This window comes from Strix uralensis, chromosome 1, assembly GCF_047716275.1.
Source record: "Strix uralensis isolate ZFMK-TIS-50842 chromosome 1, bStrUra1, whole genome shotgun sequence".
In the NCBI taxonomy this organism is placed as follows: domain Eukaryota; kingdom Metazoa; phylum Chordata; class Aves; order Strigiformes; family Strigidae; genus Strix; species Strix uralensis.
In genome coordinates, this window is record NC_133972.1 from 151,919,652 (window position 1) to 151,936,394 (window position 16,743).

Genomic DNA, 16,743 nt, shown 5'->3' on the forward strand with positions numbered 1-16,743 from the left:
TAACAGCGCGTGGCACATCACAGCTAGCTGCAGCAGAATGTTTATTAGTAGGAAAGAACATTTAGGGGATTTCAGTAGGAGAATTTGAACCATTGGTATCCACCATACATTGGTTTTCATCAAGATTGTTCAAGGTAACATATTTATATAAGAAAACAAAATAATTCATATTTAGGTGCAATCAGTAATTCCAGTATGAAAAAGCACCATGTCACAAAACAGTTTACAATACAAAAGTCTTCAAAATCTAACATTTAAAAACAATATTTGTTCAACAGTAATAACAATACAGTAAAAAAACTCTTATTTCCCTTCAAACAATACTGATTATATATTTTGGCACTGAAAAAGAAACTATCACAAATGCGCCTTTTTAACCACACAATGCTGTTTTGTGAGTGTCTATATAACAAGGAAAAACATGCTTTTGAAGTCAGTCATTTTGCCAGGTGCAGTTTGAACTGCTTTCTCCATTAAAAAGAAAAAAACTCAAAGAATAAAAACTCCTAAGCTGCAGCATGTCTTGTCTTTTGGCCCAGGACATGATCAGGAGAAGCATCTCTCTCAGATTCAAGCCCTACCTGAAAGGCTGGATCTGAGCCCCTCTTCCCTCTCCAAATCCGACAAGAAATGTAGATCTAAATGCCCCAATTGGTCCTGTCTTTTAGGGACTGACCCCAAGTTTTCGCTATATTAAGCACCTCAATAAGATTCTGACCCCAAACATGCCACTCAGGCTCTTTTTTTTCCCTTAATTGCTTAATTCCTCAAAATTTTAGTTAATTTTCAAGTCACATGCAGAAATGGCCTTACAATGTGAACCCACCCGTTTTGTCCTGGTATAGCCAGCAGTCCCAAGGAAAGCCTGACACTGGGGCCAGTGGGGTGCCCTGGGTTAGGGGACCCTCCTCAAGGTCCCCTTCTGGGGCCGGGACTGGCACACAGTGCGGGAGGAGGAAGCTTGAGTCTGAGAGAGGGTAAGACAGAAAACTAGACTTTTCAGGAAGAATTAGTTTCCACTCAAAACTGACCCCTATTAAAACGAGAACGCAGGTACTATGCTCCAGGTGAAACACCCGTGCTGTGTGCAGCTATGATGGCCCTTGAAAAAGGCTGATTCTAGTGAACATGCAGTCCTTGGTGCTATCTCTAAAAGCCGAACAATAACAAAAAAAAAAATCACTTTAAATAGTTTTACATCTTACATCAAAGATGCCACTACAAAAACACAATAGTATCACACATTAATTAGTACAGTCTTAAAAATGCAAACCAACACTGGTAAGACTCCCATACATTCTGCATATCATATGTACAGAAGAGAACAGCTTCTTGAGAGGAGAGGACAGTCGTAGAGAGATAATCTCTTTTTTTCTGAGTACGTTGCATAATACAAATATCTTATCAGCATAAGAAAATTTTACTCTGACACTAAGAATTCAAGAAAGGTCCTAACTAGAAATTAATAGCAGGGGGAACAGTGTGCGTGCTGGGGCCACAAAACACATACACAATCCTCCGCCAAATTCTCTGTCTCCTCTGATGGCCTGATCATCTACTTCCATTTTACCGGGTAGGTTTAACATGTTGCTCTGCAGGTGCATGCTCCCAAAGCATGCAACAGCACAGGACCAAATCCTGAGAGCTGCCCTCAGTCTTTCTGGAGGCAGCTCACCTCTAGATGTCCTTTCCATGGCCTTTGTCTGGTTGAGAACTGGCTGGAGACTCCGAATATCACCAAATGAGCTTACAACAGAACCGGGAGGAAAAAATTAACACATCACAATAGCTATAGGCAACTACACGCAGGACACTAGCAATTCTAGACAGCCATAAGAAATATAGGCGGACCAAATTCACTTAAGTCATAGTTGTCCCTCTCCTTTCTGAGTTGTAAAAGTCTTCCTTAGGATATGTAGGTTTGCTTACAAAGCATTCTAGAGAGGTATCTAATTTTGCCAAGACACAGGATATGCTGAACTCCATGCTGCTGCAGTTAATCTACCCATGGTAGCTTATTTAAAGTTAGATTTGGTATCCCTACTCTACGCTGCAATGTAGAAACAGCCTGAGACAACAGAGATGAGAAAGCTCTCCCTGTGGAATGGTCATGGACTTAAACGGGAACTGGACACTCAGATCCATTCAGCTTTTGGCCATGGTTTATCTCAATTCATCAGTCTCTACAGCATCAAAAAGTATCTGCCCAAATTTATACAAACAAATGTATCACTATTTACTTTTGCATCCATCACATCATTTATTCGGCAATATGTAATAACCAAAAAGTATCAAGTACTTCTGTCAGAGGAGGCCAATATTGGTCACCTTGGGTTCAAGAGAGAAATAGAACTGAATATACAAATATTAACTACAAGACTGCTTGGACGGAATCAAAGTGAGCAAGTGGAAGAGATAAACATATTGAAATGCAGATCAATCTGTCTCCTTGCAGCAAATGTGCAGACAAAAATAATCCCTAATGTAATTAAGCACTTCATTTTTACGAGGCACAGTGAGCCCACGTTGCTGGTATTTGCTCAGGCAGCTCTGCTCCTGCGATCATTGGGACTTTTGCTAACATATGAGCTAAATGACCGGCAGGGATGAATCTAAGAGGATCCAAAATAAATAAATAAATCACAAACACAACTAAAACATGAATAAGGAAATTAAACACAAAATACCAAAGAAACATCATCTTGTAGAGAATTCATATGACTAACATGGAGAACAATGTCTTTAGTAAGCTTCCTTAGATCCTTATCAGATTGAAACTCTGGTTTTGTCTTTTCTTTTTCTTCCAGATACTAATAAAAACTATTTGATTGCTCTGGAAATGGGAATAAGCTAATGACGGGAAATAAAAAGGTGCGGTGGCAAAGAACTACGAGTTCTCCCCTAAACAACTGCATAGGACCTATTAATCTTCCCTCTGAAAACAGCCAATTAACAGCACAAATGAAGCTTAGAATTTAAGAGGATTTTCTCAGGTGGGTTTACTAATCACCATCATCCTCTTCGGTGGGGGAACATGAGGCCAACCCTGAATACCACTGAAACCCTTGTCCCCAGGGAGGAGAAAACCAGAGGTCACACCCTCGACACGTGTTTTTGACAGGTGGCAGGAAGAGTTTCTGCCTGACATTACTACACCAAAATTATCTCTCGGTCCACAGCATCAGGGTGCTCCAGGCAGCATCAGGGCACTACATGCTGGATGGTGATGCATAGGAAGATGCTGCTCCTGTCTGGAAGAAATCAGCTGTCTGGGGAATAAACCATGGGAGCAGAGAGCAAACACCAGTCAGGTTCAGTCTGCAGTGCATCAACAAACACATACACGATAATGAAAACCACATTGTTCCAGAGGTTCAGTGTATTCTTGAAATGTTTAATACTGTCATTACTTAATAATAGGAAATAAAGAGTGTGGTTGGCAGGGTACACACAGGAGGGCCAAAGTCTGGGAACCAAATCAGAAGCTGTTCCATCTAAATGCATCAAGCCTGGCTCCTCCAGATGTCAGGGGCTGGTGTTTGTTACTCACACAGAGGCTAGGGATGGCAACTGGGAGGTGGGTGCAAAACTTTGGAGAGCCAGACATCCTGAGCGCCTGCCCTGGGAAGGTGAGAACATCTTTGGTATAAGGTCAGGGCAAGAAGGGAAGATCTAAGACATGTCTCAGCTGCACAGTAAGTGGACACTACGGAGAGGGTGGCTGTCATGTACTTCGAGATCGGGGAAGCACTCAGCAGGCTCAAGAAGCTCAGATGACCATCTCTGTGGAAGGACCCAGAGTCCCCAGTCTCAGCACACAGTGAGGACAAAGCAGCCAGGGAGGTCTGGGGTAGCGCAGAGGAGCTATTCTGTGCTGACTATTGCTGAGGGGGTTTCACCCTGTGAATTCAGACCCTGATCTAAAGGCAGTGATGTCTCTTACAGTTTTTAATTTCTCTAGTCTTTTCACGTTGTTCACTACAACTCAAGCTCTTTTTTGCCTTGTTTATTGTGCATTAGTCAGCATTTTACATGTGATAGCTTAATCCCAACTATACATATTAAAATAACACTTATGACCTGTGGGAGCAATGAGGAAATCAAATCTCTACATTGCAATAAGCCCCTCACATCTGGCCTTTCCAGCTGTTACTTGTTAAGATACGGAGAGCATATCTGAAAAGCTTTATATCTTATCCTGTGAAAATCCTCACCACTGACACAACTTCTCAGTATGGATGATTTGGAAGCAACAACAGCAAAAGCCAGGCTGGAATAAGGGGTGCTGCTGAGACACCCATGGCAGCCAGTGATAGTTTCTGCAAGGGACAAGGAGATTGGCTTTGCATTCAACTGTTTGTTCTACTGCTCTGAATGCCAGAGACACCTAACGGCTTCTGCAGCTCCTCAACAATGGTCCCAATTTCTAGTGTCACTGCTTTCCATGCCAATTTACAGACTCTGCTGCTTTTTCCCTCATGTGCTTAAAACACAGCTGTTCCAACCTTCCCCAGCCTGCAAAATGGCACCCGGGCTTTGAGAGTCAAACGGAGCTTTCCCTTCTTGTCTACCAGGACTGCGAAGAAAGCTCCTGCAGGCGTTTTGCCCTCAGTTACACTTAGGAAATGCCTTATACTCTTCCTGGGAGCTGTTTGTTCAACTCGTAACTGGGGCACTGCAAACAGCTCTGTTGCTTGTATGTAAGAAAGAGCATAGTTGTTCTACTCATGCAACTGCATGTTCATGCTGAAGGTACTTAGAGTGTATTTTTTCAGCGCCTCTGACTGAATATGCAGCAGACAGAGCTGCTCAGCTAGAAGGTGCCATTTCTGGTCTAGCCCTATCTCAGAGCACATCACACCACGAGTCTGACATATCATTGCTTTGTATCTTATCTGCCTACTGCACAGTCAGTGGAAAACTCCACATGCAGCTCTGACTGTTGCTCAGCTGTCTGACGCTTGCCAAGTTTCTCTGCATTTCTAAGCACAAGTTCTGCCCGCGATACCAAGGAAACCGACTTCCCCCACTTTAAGACTCCTACGTGAGATCCCACCCAGTAAGACACAGAGCAAAGAATGCAGCCAAATGCTTGTGCAAAGGGCAGGTGAAATATTCTTCCCCACCAGTCTTGCACCAGTTACCTGACACCTAACTCCTGAGCCCAAGGACTGCCTCGCCAGGGAACCGAGGGAGCACCATGAGAAAGACAAAAGGAGGTGCTGGCGTAGTGGTTGTTCAGGAGGTCTTGTCCAGCCCTCCCTTCTGCTTGTTTCACTTGGTGCTTGCATGCTAGGCTTCAAAAGGAAATTCTTTTGAAGGATGCCTCCTTTATCCTGACCATGCTATATTGCTATCATGTTGCTTCTTCACCAGTGTTGCTAAAAAAAAAAAAGAGAGAGTTTTAAAAGAAGGGAGACAGCTGAGCTCAGGATGTTCGTTCTGAGGCAGGAGATTCCCTCCCCACTGCCACGTGTCCCCAGGGACCTGTCAGCTGTCACCGTGTTCCCCAGTTCACATGTACTGCGAGACGTCTGACCATGACCATATTCTCATCTCAGCTTAGTCTGCGGATTAGGGCTCAACATCAAGTTACCACAGTTCACCAAGTTTCCATGAGTCAGCTGAGCTGAGGTTTCTGCCCATGTGTGTGCTTCCAGCCCACAGCAAATGCAAGGTAATGAGACTTAGCATGGTCCGTAGTGAAAGAAAATTAAGCTAAGCCACATTATTGCATGTTTGCCATCAGTGAAGAGAGCACACGCTGAAAAGTTCTGGGGCTCAGCCCCCAGGGGCAGTTATTAAACCATGGGGATTTGGTCATGGGTGACCACTTCTTGTGCTGGTGTGCGATACTTCTGCACGTAGACCTTGTCCAGCTACAGAAGTTACATAGTTCTAGCTTATTGTCTTAAGCAGCAGTGTCTAGAAAATGTGGAGGTCGTGCTTTATAACAGAGAACAACAAAGGACAAAATGTCTCAACACTAAGATAAAAATCCTACAAGCTCCTAAGAACAGCAGGAGGAACAGAACAGCTCTGTGTACCTCAGGAACATCCACTGCTGTGAACTCACAGGGCTTCAAACAATGTTGAAACATAGATCTTTCTTCAGTCCCTCTCAAACCATTAGTGCTCACAAAAAAGACATGCATGCTGGTTTTACAAGGATTGCATTCCCTTTTCTCTTCCCAAAGCACCCTAAAACAGACAGGCTGCCGCAGATCGCACAAGCCATAGTCCTCACTTCACATCTTCTGGCCCAGAGTTTGGCAAGCTGACTGGGAATGCTGCATAAATAGTACTGGCATTTTCCATGGATTCAGTCTACATGTGGGATGTACTCATTAATTCATTTGGACAACACACTGAGTGAAAGTTACCTCTTTCGCATGCAACAAATACTGGAGAATGAATCTACAAAATTGAGAGGTGATGTGAAATAGTATGTGCTGTCTGCCATCCTTCTGGTATGGAAATATTGCTGATTGATCGCTTGAAAGTGTCTGACCTGCTGTGCTATTTTATACAGGATAGGTCATTTTGTCTTCAAGAGGTTTATGAAGGCAGTTATGATTGCAAATGCAAATGCCAGCAAAGCACAAAATTCCAATCCAAGGCACAGCACACCACTGCTGTCCTGCTGATCTGAGGTCTGCAGATGCTCCTATCACAACTTCAGCTATGGATCACTTTTGAAGCATGTGCAGAGGCAGAGGAAGAAAGGGATAGTTAATAATTTAAAACAATATTAATCGTCAGTGGTAGTCAGGTCAAAGAATAACCTTAGTTCACTATGTAAATGTTTATACAATAGTCTTATCTCCAGCTACGTCTTCTGCAGCTGTAGGCTAATTCTTATTCTCCCAGATGTTGTGAACTGTGGGAAGAATTACATCTCTGCTGGCCTGAGGTCATATTGCAGGTTGTGTTTTCAGACACCTGTTGTACACTATTAACATGTGAACCAAGCCTGGCCCCAAAGCCCCACAACTACTGCATCAAAACAGAGAGATTAGGTTCTGGGCCAGAAATATCTTATAAAACTAAAAAGAAATGGAATGCCGTTGCTTAAATAAAAGACAACTTTTTAAAGGTTTCAATCACATGCAACTGCTTTCACAACACCAAAAGGAAGATGGAACTGTAGAAGGTATCCAAGTTCACCTTCAGTAAATGCCAGCTTCTGTAGGTCTGGGCTACTTTGGGTCTGGGTGCTTGCACTCAGCAGGTAGGTCAGAAGTTCATCAGGGTTCCTCTAGCGTCACCTAGTCCTGCACTCAGCAGTGGTGGTGATGGAGCACCCCAAGAACGACTGGGGCAGTGGGACTGGCCATTCCCATCTGACAGAGGGGATGTTGATCAGTGCATGTCCACTGACCTTCCTGCAGCAATCCCCAGCAGTCTGGCCAGGCTTGTCCTGCTGAAAAACAACTCTCAAAGCACTCAAGTGGGAACATGGCTTTCAATATATGTGGGGTGATGGATACAGGAGAGAGGGCCAGAACCTCTCCAGGTAAACCAGAAAATTACCTTGAAGGAGGTAGACACAGGCTCTCCTTTGAATTGTTAGATTTGTGCACAGGATGTCTAATGAAGATTAGGGAGAAAGACATAGGGAACATTTCCATTAACCAGAATAATTGGTGCAAAATTTGCCAGTGATGCTTATAGCAGCTAAAAGTGCTAGGTATTGAAATATGTTTGTGTCTGTGGTTGGGCCTCTTTTGCTTTCTAATTTTCCCACATAAATCTCCGCTCAGTATTTTCATTACTATAATCGGAATTTATCATGAACTGGATTTCTATGACCTTTTGAGACAAAGGTGTGTGCCTGAAGACATTTATTGAGTGTAATTAGCCACTCATCATTTTACTACAACTGATTAGCAATGTTATTTTCAATTTATTTTTATTTTACTTTAATATGCTCTGCACTTCACACCTGGCAAAGCAAATGGTATGGAAAAATTATGTCTAGGATTTTTTCTTTCAGTTATTGTACATGCTAGCTAGTGTTCAACAAAAAATTATTCATACCCGGCTACTTATTCATGACTTCTAATTAGTACTTAGCTAATCATCATCTGCAAAGCAGACTTATTTTACTTAGTTTATTTTAAATTAAGGCTACTAGGGATTAGCATCTACAAGGTCACTTGACAAAATGCCAACCTTGCCTGTCAGACAAAGGTTACTCTAACGAGCTCATGAATTCCCAATGCTGTGCACTGCCTACATGGGTACCTCTCCAACAGGATCACAGAGCAGACTTTAGCTAATGACAGATTAATGCCAATTTAGTCAGCATAATGCCTCCTGTTGCTAAAGCTTTTCTGTTGCAGCAGCGCTTGTGAAGTCCCTAAGAAATCCCATGTATGTGTACTAGCTTTGCATACAGCAACTTTGACCAAAGGATAAAGTTTTGCAGCAGCAAATTTCAGAACTCCTGCATCTAGGTGAAAAGATAAACATTCAACATTTCTCTCAAGAGCTGATCTTTTTTTTGTTTTAATTGTTATATATATAAATATACCATAAAGCGTACCATTTCCTTGTTTCAGTACAGATTTTTTGAACTTTACTAAAATAAATGAAATATAAATGCTACAATTTTTTGTTTAAAACAAGTTTTGATGACAACCTTCCCCTAAGAGCAGGCCCATAAACTCTGTTAGCTACGTGGAGAGAGACAAAAACACCTCCAAAACTTCATACTATGCAAGAGCATTCAGAACAGCAGATGTGCCTCAGCTGGAGCTGCTTGCAGGTGTCTGTGAGTTCCTCACGTGAATGCCGACTCTCCTTAGTAGACACTGCTTTATTACTAACCTGAAAAATTCACATTCGATATGTATCTCCCTTAAATTCATTGTCAAGACCCAGTTTTCTGTATCTGTGTCTGCCTTTGCTGATCCCAAATGGCAAGAGGTATTGTAAGTTGTGGATTTGGGGATCAGGATTGCAAATTGCTGAATTTTAAGATAAAGCCATGTGAAATCAACCACTGTAAACCTAGCAAAAAATATCCACCTTTGTTTTTTCCCTTCTCCTTCACAACCTGGAAAATTTTCACAGCATTTAAACAACGAGGCATAGGAGCAGGGGTGCAGATGATACCCCTGCACATGTTTTGCACTTTTGTACTTCTTCCTGAACCTGTCTTTGACCTTAACTGGTGCCTCCTGGACAGGAGAGGAGGTTCCAGGTGAATCCTACTGCACCCATCACAACCCCTTTGGTTCAACCTCTACTACACTTTCAGGTCCTGCAGGTGAATACCTAGCTACTAAAGCAGCAATCTAAAATCTGTCAGTGTGTCTTGCTGCCAAGGGTTTTGTTGTTGGTTTACTCCTTCTCAACGTGTACTTTCCAAAACAGACACGTTAAAACAAAAAAACAAAATGAAATCTTTAAAACAATGATAACACCACAATATCTGTTTAAAACAGTACTGTTCGTGCTCTGGACAAATTGTTAAGAGCAATTCAGCATTCTTATAATTAATCCACAACAAAAGAAGCTATAAGATGCCACAAATGAAGGCATAATTGGCCATACAGAGGCAACACTACCATGAATGTTGTTTGGCAAGGAAAAAAAAAAAGCAGATACATAATTCATCCAAAGAACAGGTTCAGAACTGCCCGGCACTGCTGGGATCACACTGCAGGAGACGGACTATGGATGGATCGCTCTTGGCGCCTCGGATGAACTCTTCCAGAGAAAGCTTTCCTAGAAAAGAAACACGTTTGCTTAGCGCACATGGTGGGTCACAGCACACCTGCCAAGCCTCTGGGCAAGCACAGTGGAAGGAAGCTGGGGGCACCCAAGGAAAACCCCTGGGAAAGCAACCCTACAAGGCAAAGCCCTGCCTGCCTGCACCCCACTGGCTGTGGATGGTGGTGGCTTTGCCTGGGCAGTCAAAGGAGGAGTCATAGGTTTGAGGGGTCATCCCGTGTGGGCAGGACACCCCAGTCACCCAGCATGGGGGCAGAGGAGGCCACCCCAGTATCTGGAGGGTGCCTACCGTCACGGTTGGTGTCCATCTGGCGGAAGATCTTCTCTGTTCTCTTCTCTGGTGTTGACTCGTCTTCTGGCATCTTCATTACAGAAGAAACCATCTTATAGATTGCCTGTGTGATATGACAGGAGCAAAGAGCTGGTAAGAAACACATTATCTTAATGCAAGGTTATGATTATCTCCTGGTGACAGAAATAGGCAGAAAATATCTTGGGAACATTGGGTGGGACCTGCTCTCTGGATGCTGAAGGGAGTCTGGTGGCACCAGTACGTGCAGCTGCCCTCTTCAGTGGGATGCTCATTTATGAAATACCGTGTTTCCTTATTTAGTCATGGTTGAACACAATCTGGGTTTGGACCAAAGTTACATTTTTCCTTATTAAAACAGTCTTTGGATGAATTTATCACCTGTACAGTACGTTAGGCACTGGCAGTTTCCAGTGCTTGGGGGAATGGTAAGACCACAGAGGTCTTGTCCTGTGCTGTCGTGTGTCTCTGTGCTTTGGCCACCCCGGCTCCATCCTCACCACCCCTGACTCCTCACCCTGCCTTTGCTTCACCCCCCATGTCCTTCGTCTCCCACATTGGTCAGCATCCTGCCCGCGGGGAGGGCAGTGACTCACTCCCTGCGTTTGCCGTGTCTCACAGATAATGAAGACTTGACCAGCAAGGAGGTGGCCTTTTCCTTGGGGGTTGGTGTGCATACATGGCTCAAAACCCCATTCACAATTCGTTCCACAGAGAGCAGATGTTTTGGTCCCACACAGCACTGATGCCACCCATAGCTAGTCTCTGCACAGACAAATCTATTAGTCACGTATGGTGCTAGCCACCCCTAAAACAGAAGTAATGTTAATTTTAAAACAAGAATGAGTAATTGTCTCTGAACTGCTTATCCAAATGGTGCCAGCAAATGTGAGCATGCAGTACCAGTAAACAAGTGTTTTTTGTGTTAGATAACTTTATGGTGACACACAACTGGGAGAACAGCAGCAGCCAGACATCTGCGGGGTGGTGGTCTTGGGGGATCCTCCAGGCCATTTGGAGACGCAGCACATCCCAGCTGAAGGCAGCGTTGCCCTGGTCTGACCAGCTCCTTCTGCTTCCGGTTGCAGCTCTTTGGCCTCTGGGTGACGGGCGCTGCACTGGGCAGTCACTTTGCCCTCCAGCCCTGGTGTGTAGATGTGGATCGCTTTCTTCCACACCTTCAAATTCTTGTTTCCCCCAAACACAGTGTCTGCAGTGGTCAGTTGATAACAGTGCAGATGTGATTGCTTTAGCTATTTGTTCTTCGCTTCCTCTTGCTCTGGGAGGGGGGCTCCTTGGCGCAGTCCAGTACTGATCACTGGATCTCCCCTGCCCACTTTTCCCATTCATGAAGGCACTCTGGCTTGAACGCTCCCATCATCTGGCTCAGGCTTCCCAAGGGCCAGCTCCAGGAATGTAGCAGCACAGATTCACCAGCTGAAGGATGCCGCTAAGCAGCATTTACAGTCAGACTAGGGAGCAAGCACTTCCTTGGACATCTTGCTTGGATTCTCCTCTGCCAGCAGCTCACCTTTCACAACTTCTGACCTTTAAATAACTTGAAGAGTTACACCCCGAGAAAGGCAGTTGCCTGTTTAATTAATTATTCATCGCTTTATGCTCAGCGCAATCAAACATCTGCTCCCTCAGTTATGTCATCAACACCGTGACTGTGGATTTCCTGGTCTGCCCTCCGGTAAGTCTGTAACACTGGCTATGTTACCATGATCTGGGGAACAGAGGAAAACATTTCAGCATGAACAGCTGCTGGCTGAATGGAAAATTGGTGGCCAATCATCATGATCATCATCATGATTTGCACGGGGGAGTGCCCAAAGGCTCCTATGAGAATTAGGGTGCCAGAGTATTGGGCAGAGCCTAAGTACAGGCAGGGATGCTGTCTACACAACCATGATCATCTGATAACCAGGAGAACAGAAGAAAGGATGAACATGCAAGCATATGAACATAGGGATGAGGGAGCTGGAGGAAGCAGGCAATAAGGGAAGAAAAAAAAGGAGAGGGTGGACAGTAAGAATTTACCCCTTCTTCATCCTCATCGGCATGCAAGGCTCGCAGGGGTCAGAGCAGAGATGAGGCTTATAAATCTGCTAATGTTTAAGCATCTTAAGCTGTCTGGCTTTTGTCTGGGGTAGGAAGAGAGGTGGAGGGGTCATTCCCTCACTCTGGGTGAGAGGATGGCAAAGCAGAGAATCTGTATTGAAAGTGTGGGAGGAATGCCCCGGACCGGGAGTGCAGGCATGTTTACCCTGATCAAAGTAACCATAGTAAGAATATGCAGATTTTTAGGACAAAAAAAAAAGCACTTCAGGATGACTTCATCCTACAGGGTCCTTTTCACAGAGGCGTGTGAAGGGAATAACAGATGAGATATTCTAGGAAAGCCAGATGGGAATAACATAGTAAGCGTTCCTTTCATGCTGAAAATGGTTACTCTGGACAAATTCTTATGTCCTTACTCAGAAGTTCAGTGGGAACTTTTCCCAAAGTAAAAGCCAGCTAAAGCTGATTAAGAATCTTGAGACTTGCCCCATATTAATTCAATGCAGCTACATAGAGCTCTTTATTGAGTGTTTGAAAGAGCAAGCTTTGAAAGGATAATTACGTGGAGCTGGGCTGTGCTAACCCTGGGCTGCAACCTGGGACCGAAAGGCTGCAAGGGCTCCACTCCATGTGGAGTATGACTCCTTGGCCTCACAGCACTTGGGTTGAAAGCCATCGGTGGCATTCAGTAGGAGAAGGTTTGGAGGTGGTTATCTGTCAGCAGCTACCTGAGTCAGGGCAGCTTTCTCAGGTGCACTCTGTCAGGAGGGCTCCTTACAGCTCCCTGGCACCTCTGAATGTGTGTTGTGCCTCCAGAGCCCTTTGTGCATCACTGGATGGAGCACAGGCTCCAGCTTCATCTGAGCTGGCTGGTTCCCTGCTGAGCTCTCTCCTTTGATTTTACACCTGCATGTGGATGAGCGGTGGTGGGTGATTTAGGGCAAATCTCACCCCTTTGCTCATTCACACAAGTTCTTCTCCCAGTCACTGGCTGCCACTGCTGCACTCAGGCCAGAAACCTTGGTGGGGGCTGCACTTTCCTGCTATACTTGGCAAAGCATCAAAGAGCTCTTTACGGTGATGGCAGCAATGACAGCACAAATTATCAGTCAATCCTTTTTACTCCGTTGAAATAAATTTTGACAGCTAAAAGTGTCATGAAGTGAATAATTGCCCTGAAAAAATTGCTTTCCTCTCAATCTCATGGGGATTTTTGACATTGTCTTTACTGAGAGCCATATCAGCTTCTGCTTCTTCCCATATCAGCTTCTATTTCTTCCTGACTTACAAATAAGCTAGCCCAGCAAGTGAAACATGTGCGCTCTGTTTGTATTAAACTGAAAGTGTTATTCTCGTCTCTCCACTCAGTATTCTTAACATGCCTTATGACTCCATACGGTGAAAAAATGTTCCCTTAGAACAAGGTTTCCATCTCTTATTTGAACTCTTATTTTAAGAGACTCTCACCAAATATGTCCCATTTCAGCAAGGGGAACAAAGACAAATCTTCTAGCTGGTTTGCAGCTATTTTTGAGTGGACTGGGCTATTTAGGTAAACATGGGAGACATGAAAAGCCTTTCTAGAGCAGGAGAATCTGAGAGGATTTGCTGTGAGGACTGTCAAGAGGGCAGGCTATGAAGCATCTTCCCACAGTACTCTGCAGATGTGCTATGCCTGGTAGCTCCAGCAGTATCCTGTGGACCTTCTATCATTAGGCTCTGCAATTGCCAGCCCACTGCTAAAGTCCTTCAAGTTATGTGATCCTCCAAACTGTGCAGCCAGCTCCATGTGGATGGCTCACGTGTATCTCTAAGAAGGGCTTTTTGGAGACTTGTCTAGGGGAAGCTCATGGGCAGGCGTGGTGAGTCTGTAATAGGCTATGTGTACATGGTTAACAGCACTATGGTAAATGGAGCTTAAAGGACCACAGGTGCTTTGCCCTCTAGCCCATTCCTTTGGAGAGAAAACGGGTTTCAAAAAGTTATTATGGACCATTCACTTTCATCTTCTTGGCAGATGGCCAGTTACTAGGGCTTCTGTGGGACATGAGCCATCTTAACCAGTAGCTCTGCTGTTTCAGTGCTGCTGCTGTTACCACTGTTACCACAAGCACCTTCTTGCAGTGCTGAGCAAGAGTGCAATGTCTGCATTGCCTGCAGCGGTGTTAGATTTGGCCAGAGCATGAGAAAGGAAATGCAAGCAACCATCAGCATCAGCATAACAGTGAAAATCACTATGGAGAGAGGACTTTCAAAAGAAAAAAAGCATGCCTTGGCCCTATATTATTTAAGATATAATAATCCCACAGTAATAGGGACAGTATTTTTCTGTGAAACTAAGACTGTTAGATTGATGGTACTTCTTTTAGCATTCATTTTGATATATTGTCTCATGCAAAAACCCCAATGAAAACATAATAAATCCTGCTGTAGCAATATGCAAATGTATGCTAGCTAAGGGACACGTAATAGGTTCCTCTGAGATGTATATCAGAGATATAACAGAGTTCTGTTTTTCACTATCAGAAGGATTGTGATGGCTGAGGGCCCCCAGGAAGATATTTGATACAGAATCATGTCTTTCCATATTAAAAAATAATAATATTTCATAAATGAAAGTGACAGTTGTTAGCTGGGTTTTTGTAAGTCTAATCACTCTACATCAAAGGAACCCCTCAATAAAGCAAGAAAATGTGCTCATCTACTTCAGTTTCTCACACAGCAGCTGAACATGCTTCCAGAGACTATGCGACAAATCCTCCTCCACCAGGAGGAGCTACGGGTGACCAGTGCAATACAGGAAGATCACTACAACCATAAAAATCTGGAATAAGAGAACAGGCTGAGATCTACAGGCACATTGCTTCATGGGAAGCTCCATCACAGAAAGAGCTTTCCTGTCTGTAAAACAACTGATGGTTCATGGTGCAGAAATGGGTGTTGCTCAGGCTTATTAGGCTGTTTGCTTCCGTAATTGATTTTTGTGTAGTCCCTCAAAATGTGGGGAGAGGGCAAAAAAAACTAAGCGTTGGCCAGTTGAGTTTCAGGTGAGATCTGAAAGGAGAGACTCAAACCTCCCAAGAAGTGCAGTGGGAGGGCTGGAGTGCCAGGCTGAGGGCTGTACACAGTCAAAGTGTTGCTCTGGGTTGGGTACACAAATTCACAAAATGTTGCCCTACACTGATCCCTAAGCTGCAGTTTCATTTGACGATAGCATCACAGTTGTAAAGAACAATGCTACAATTTGGTACCAGCACAACTGTGAAGAGGGGGCAGAGCATGTCAGCCTCTAATCATGCTGATGATCAGATCTGTGGTAACTGAAAAAAGCTGCTGGTTTTGCTGGTCCTTGCTTGGTTTGCTACGGAGAATTCAGCCACTGATGCTTTAATTAAATTTGACATGAACACATCTGTGGCATTGTTCTCCATGTTTGTAAATCTTCTGGTCTAGGGCGTTTGTGCTGCCATTCAGCACTGACGCCTTCCCAGGCTACTCAACAGCAGCAAGGGCTCCTGTGGTCCTGGGGCATCTCCTCCTCCTGAGGAGCAGGCGCTTACTCAGGTTTGGCTCCTTGTGTTTGCTTTGTACTTTGTTAGTTCTTTTGGGATTCTCTTTGTTTTCTCATAAGGAGAAATACAGCTAGGAAAACAATAACTGATAGCCTGTTTACCCTGCCCAGGGGAGAGGAAGATTTGTGAGGAACAGAGTATCTTCTAATGCAAATATTCCATGGGGTTTGTCATGGCACAGAGACAGGGAGGTCTCTGCGTCTGAATGCAGTCCTGCTCTTTAACTCACACACAGGAACACAAAACAGAGTAAGTGAAAGATGACACAAAAAGCCTACATTTGCAGCTGAGCTTTGTATCTGGTCTTGCTGAAGCAGTGCAAGTGCTGCTGTTAGCTACTGTCTGGAGAACATGAGACTGAGCCCTGGTAGAAAGACAAGGGCACCACACGTTAGGCTGACTCTGTACACATGGTTTGCCATTACAGCCTGCAATTTGTGTGCATTCCTTTCCCTTGATTTCCAGCACAAATATAAGTCTGAATAATACAATACATAGTTAGCACTTCAAAATTTCCAGGGAAAGAAAAGATCTTGATAACAGGTTTTTTGGTTTGTTTTTTTTTAAACAGCACTGCATTACACAGATTCAAGCTGTGTAAATATACTACCATATCAAAAATGTTTTAAAGCTTCTAGTAGAGTGATGTGCCTCAAGGGTAAAAACATGTTAGAGGAAGCCAAAGTGAGGTGGGACTCCAACTAACACCACAAGAAAAAGCATCCAAAGAAGCTGTGTACGGAATCGTTGTCTACCCAGATAAGGTTTATCTATACTGGCAACTTAATATCAAGACAGCTAGCATGTTATTAGGTATGCAGACCTCACTGGAACTAGGCAGACAGACACCTTTTAAAATATGTGAGCTGGTTCTTCATAACAGCATGATTTCAAAGATTTTTTTCTTATTGTGGAGGGAGCCTGCCCTCCTTAATAGTACACTACCTGATTGATTTAAGATACTACTTGGTCCAACTGTAATTAATTGTAATTAATTGACAGTGATTTCCCAGAGGACAGAATCACATTTATCAGCAGGTAAGTTGCTGTGCTCCA

General features: G+C 44.0%; 1 protein-coding gene across 2 annotated transcripts in view; it reads right to left on the reverse strand.

Moving 5' to 3' along the window:
• Positions 1-24: 24 nt before the first annotated feature.
• Positions 25-16,743, reverse strand: part of NCALD (neurocalcin delta) — a 58,700-nt gene continuing 41,981 nt past the window's right edge. For both annotated transcript variants that reach the window (XM_074885780.1, XM_074885789.1), the window contains exons 3-4: positions 10,031-10,136; positions 25-9,735 (exon numbers count right to left, since the gene is read on the reverse strand). In XM_074885780.1, the coding sequence (XP_074741881.1) occupies positions 9,638-9,735; positions 10,031-10,136 (204 nt within the window). In that variant the 3' untranslated portion in view covers positions 25-9,637. The remainder of the gene's footprint in view (positions 9,736-10,030; positions 10,137-16,743) is intronic.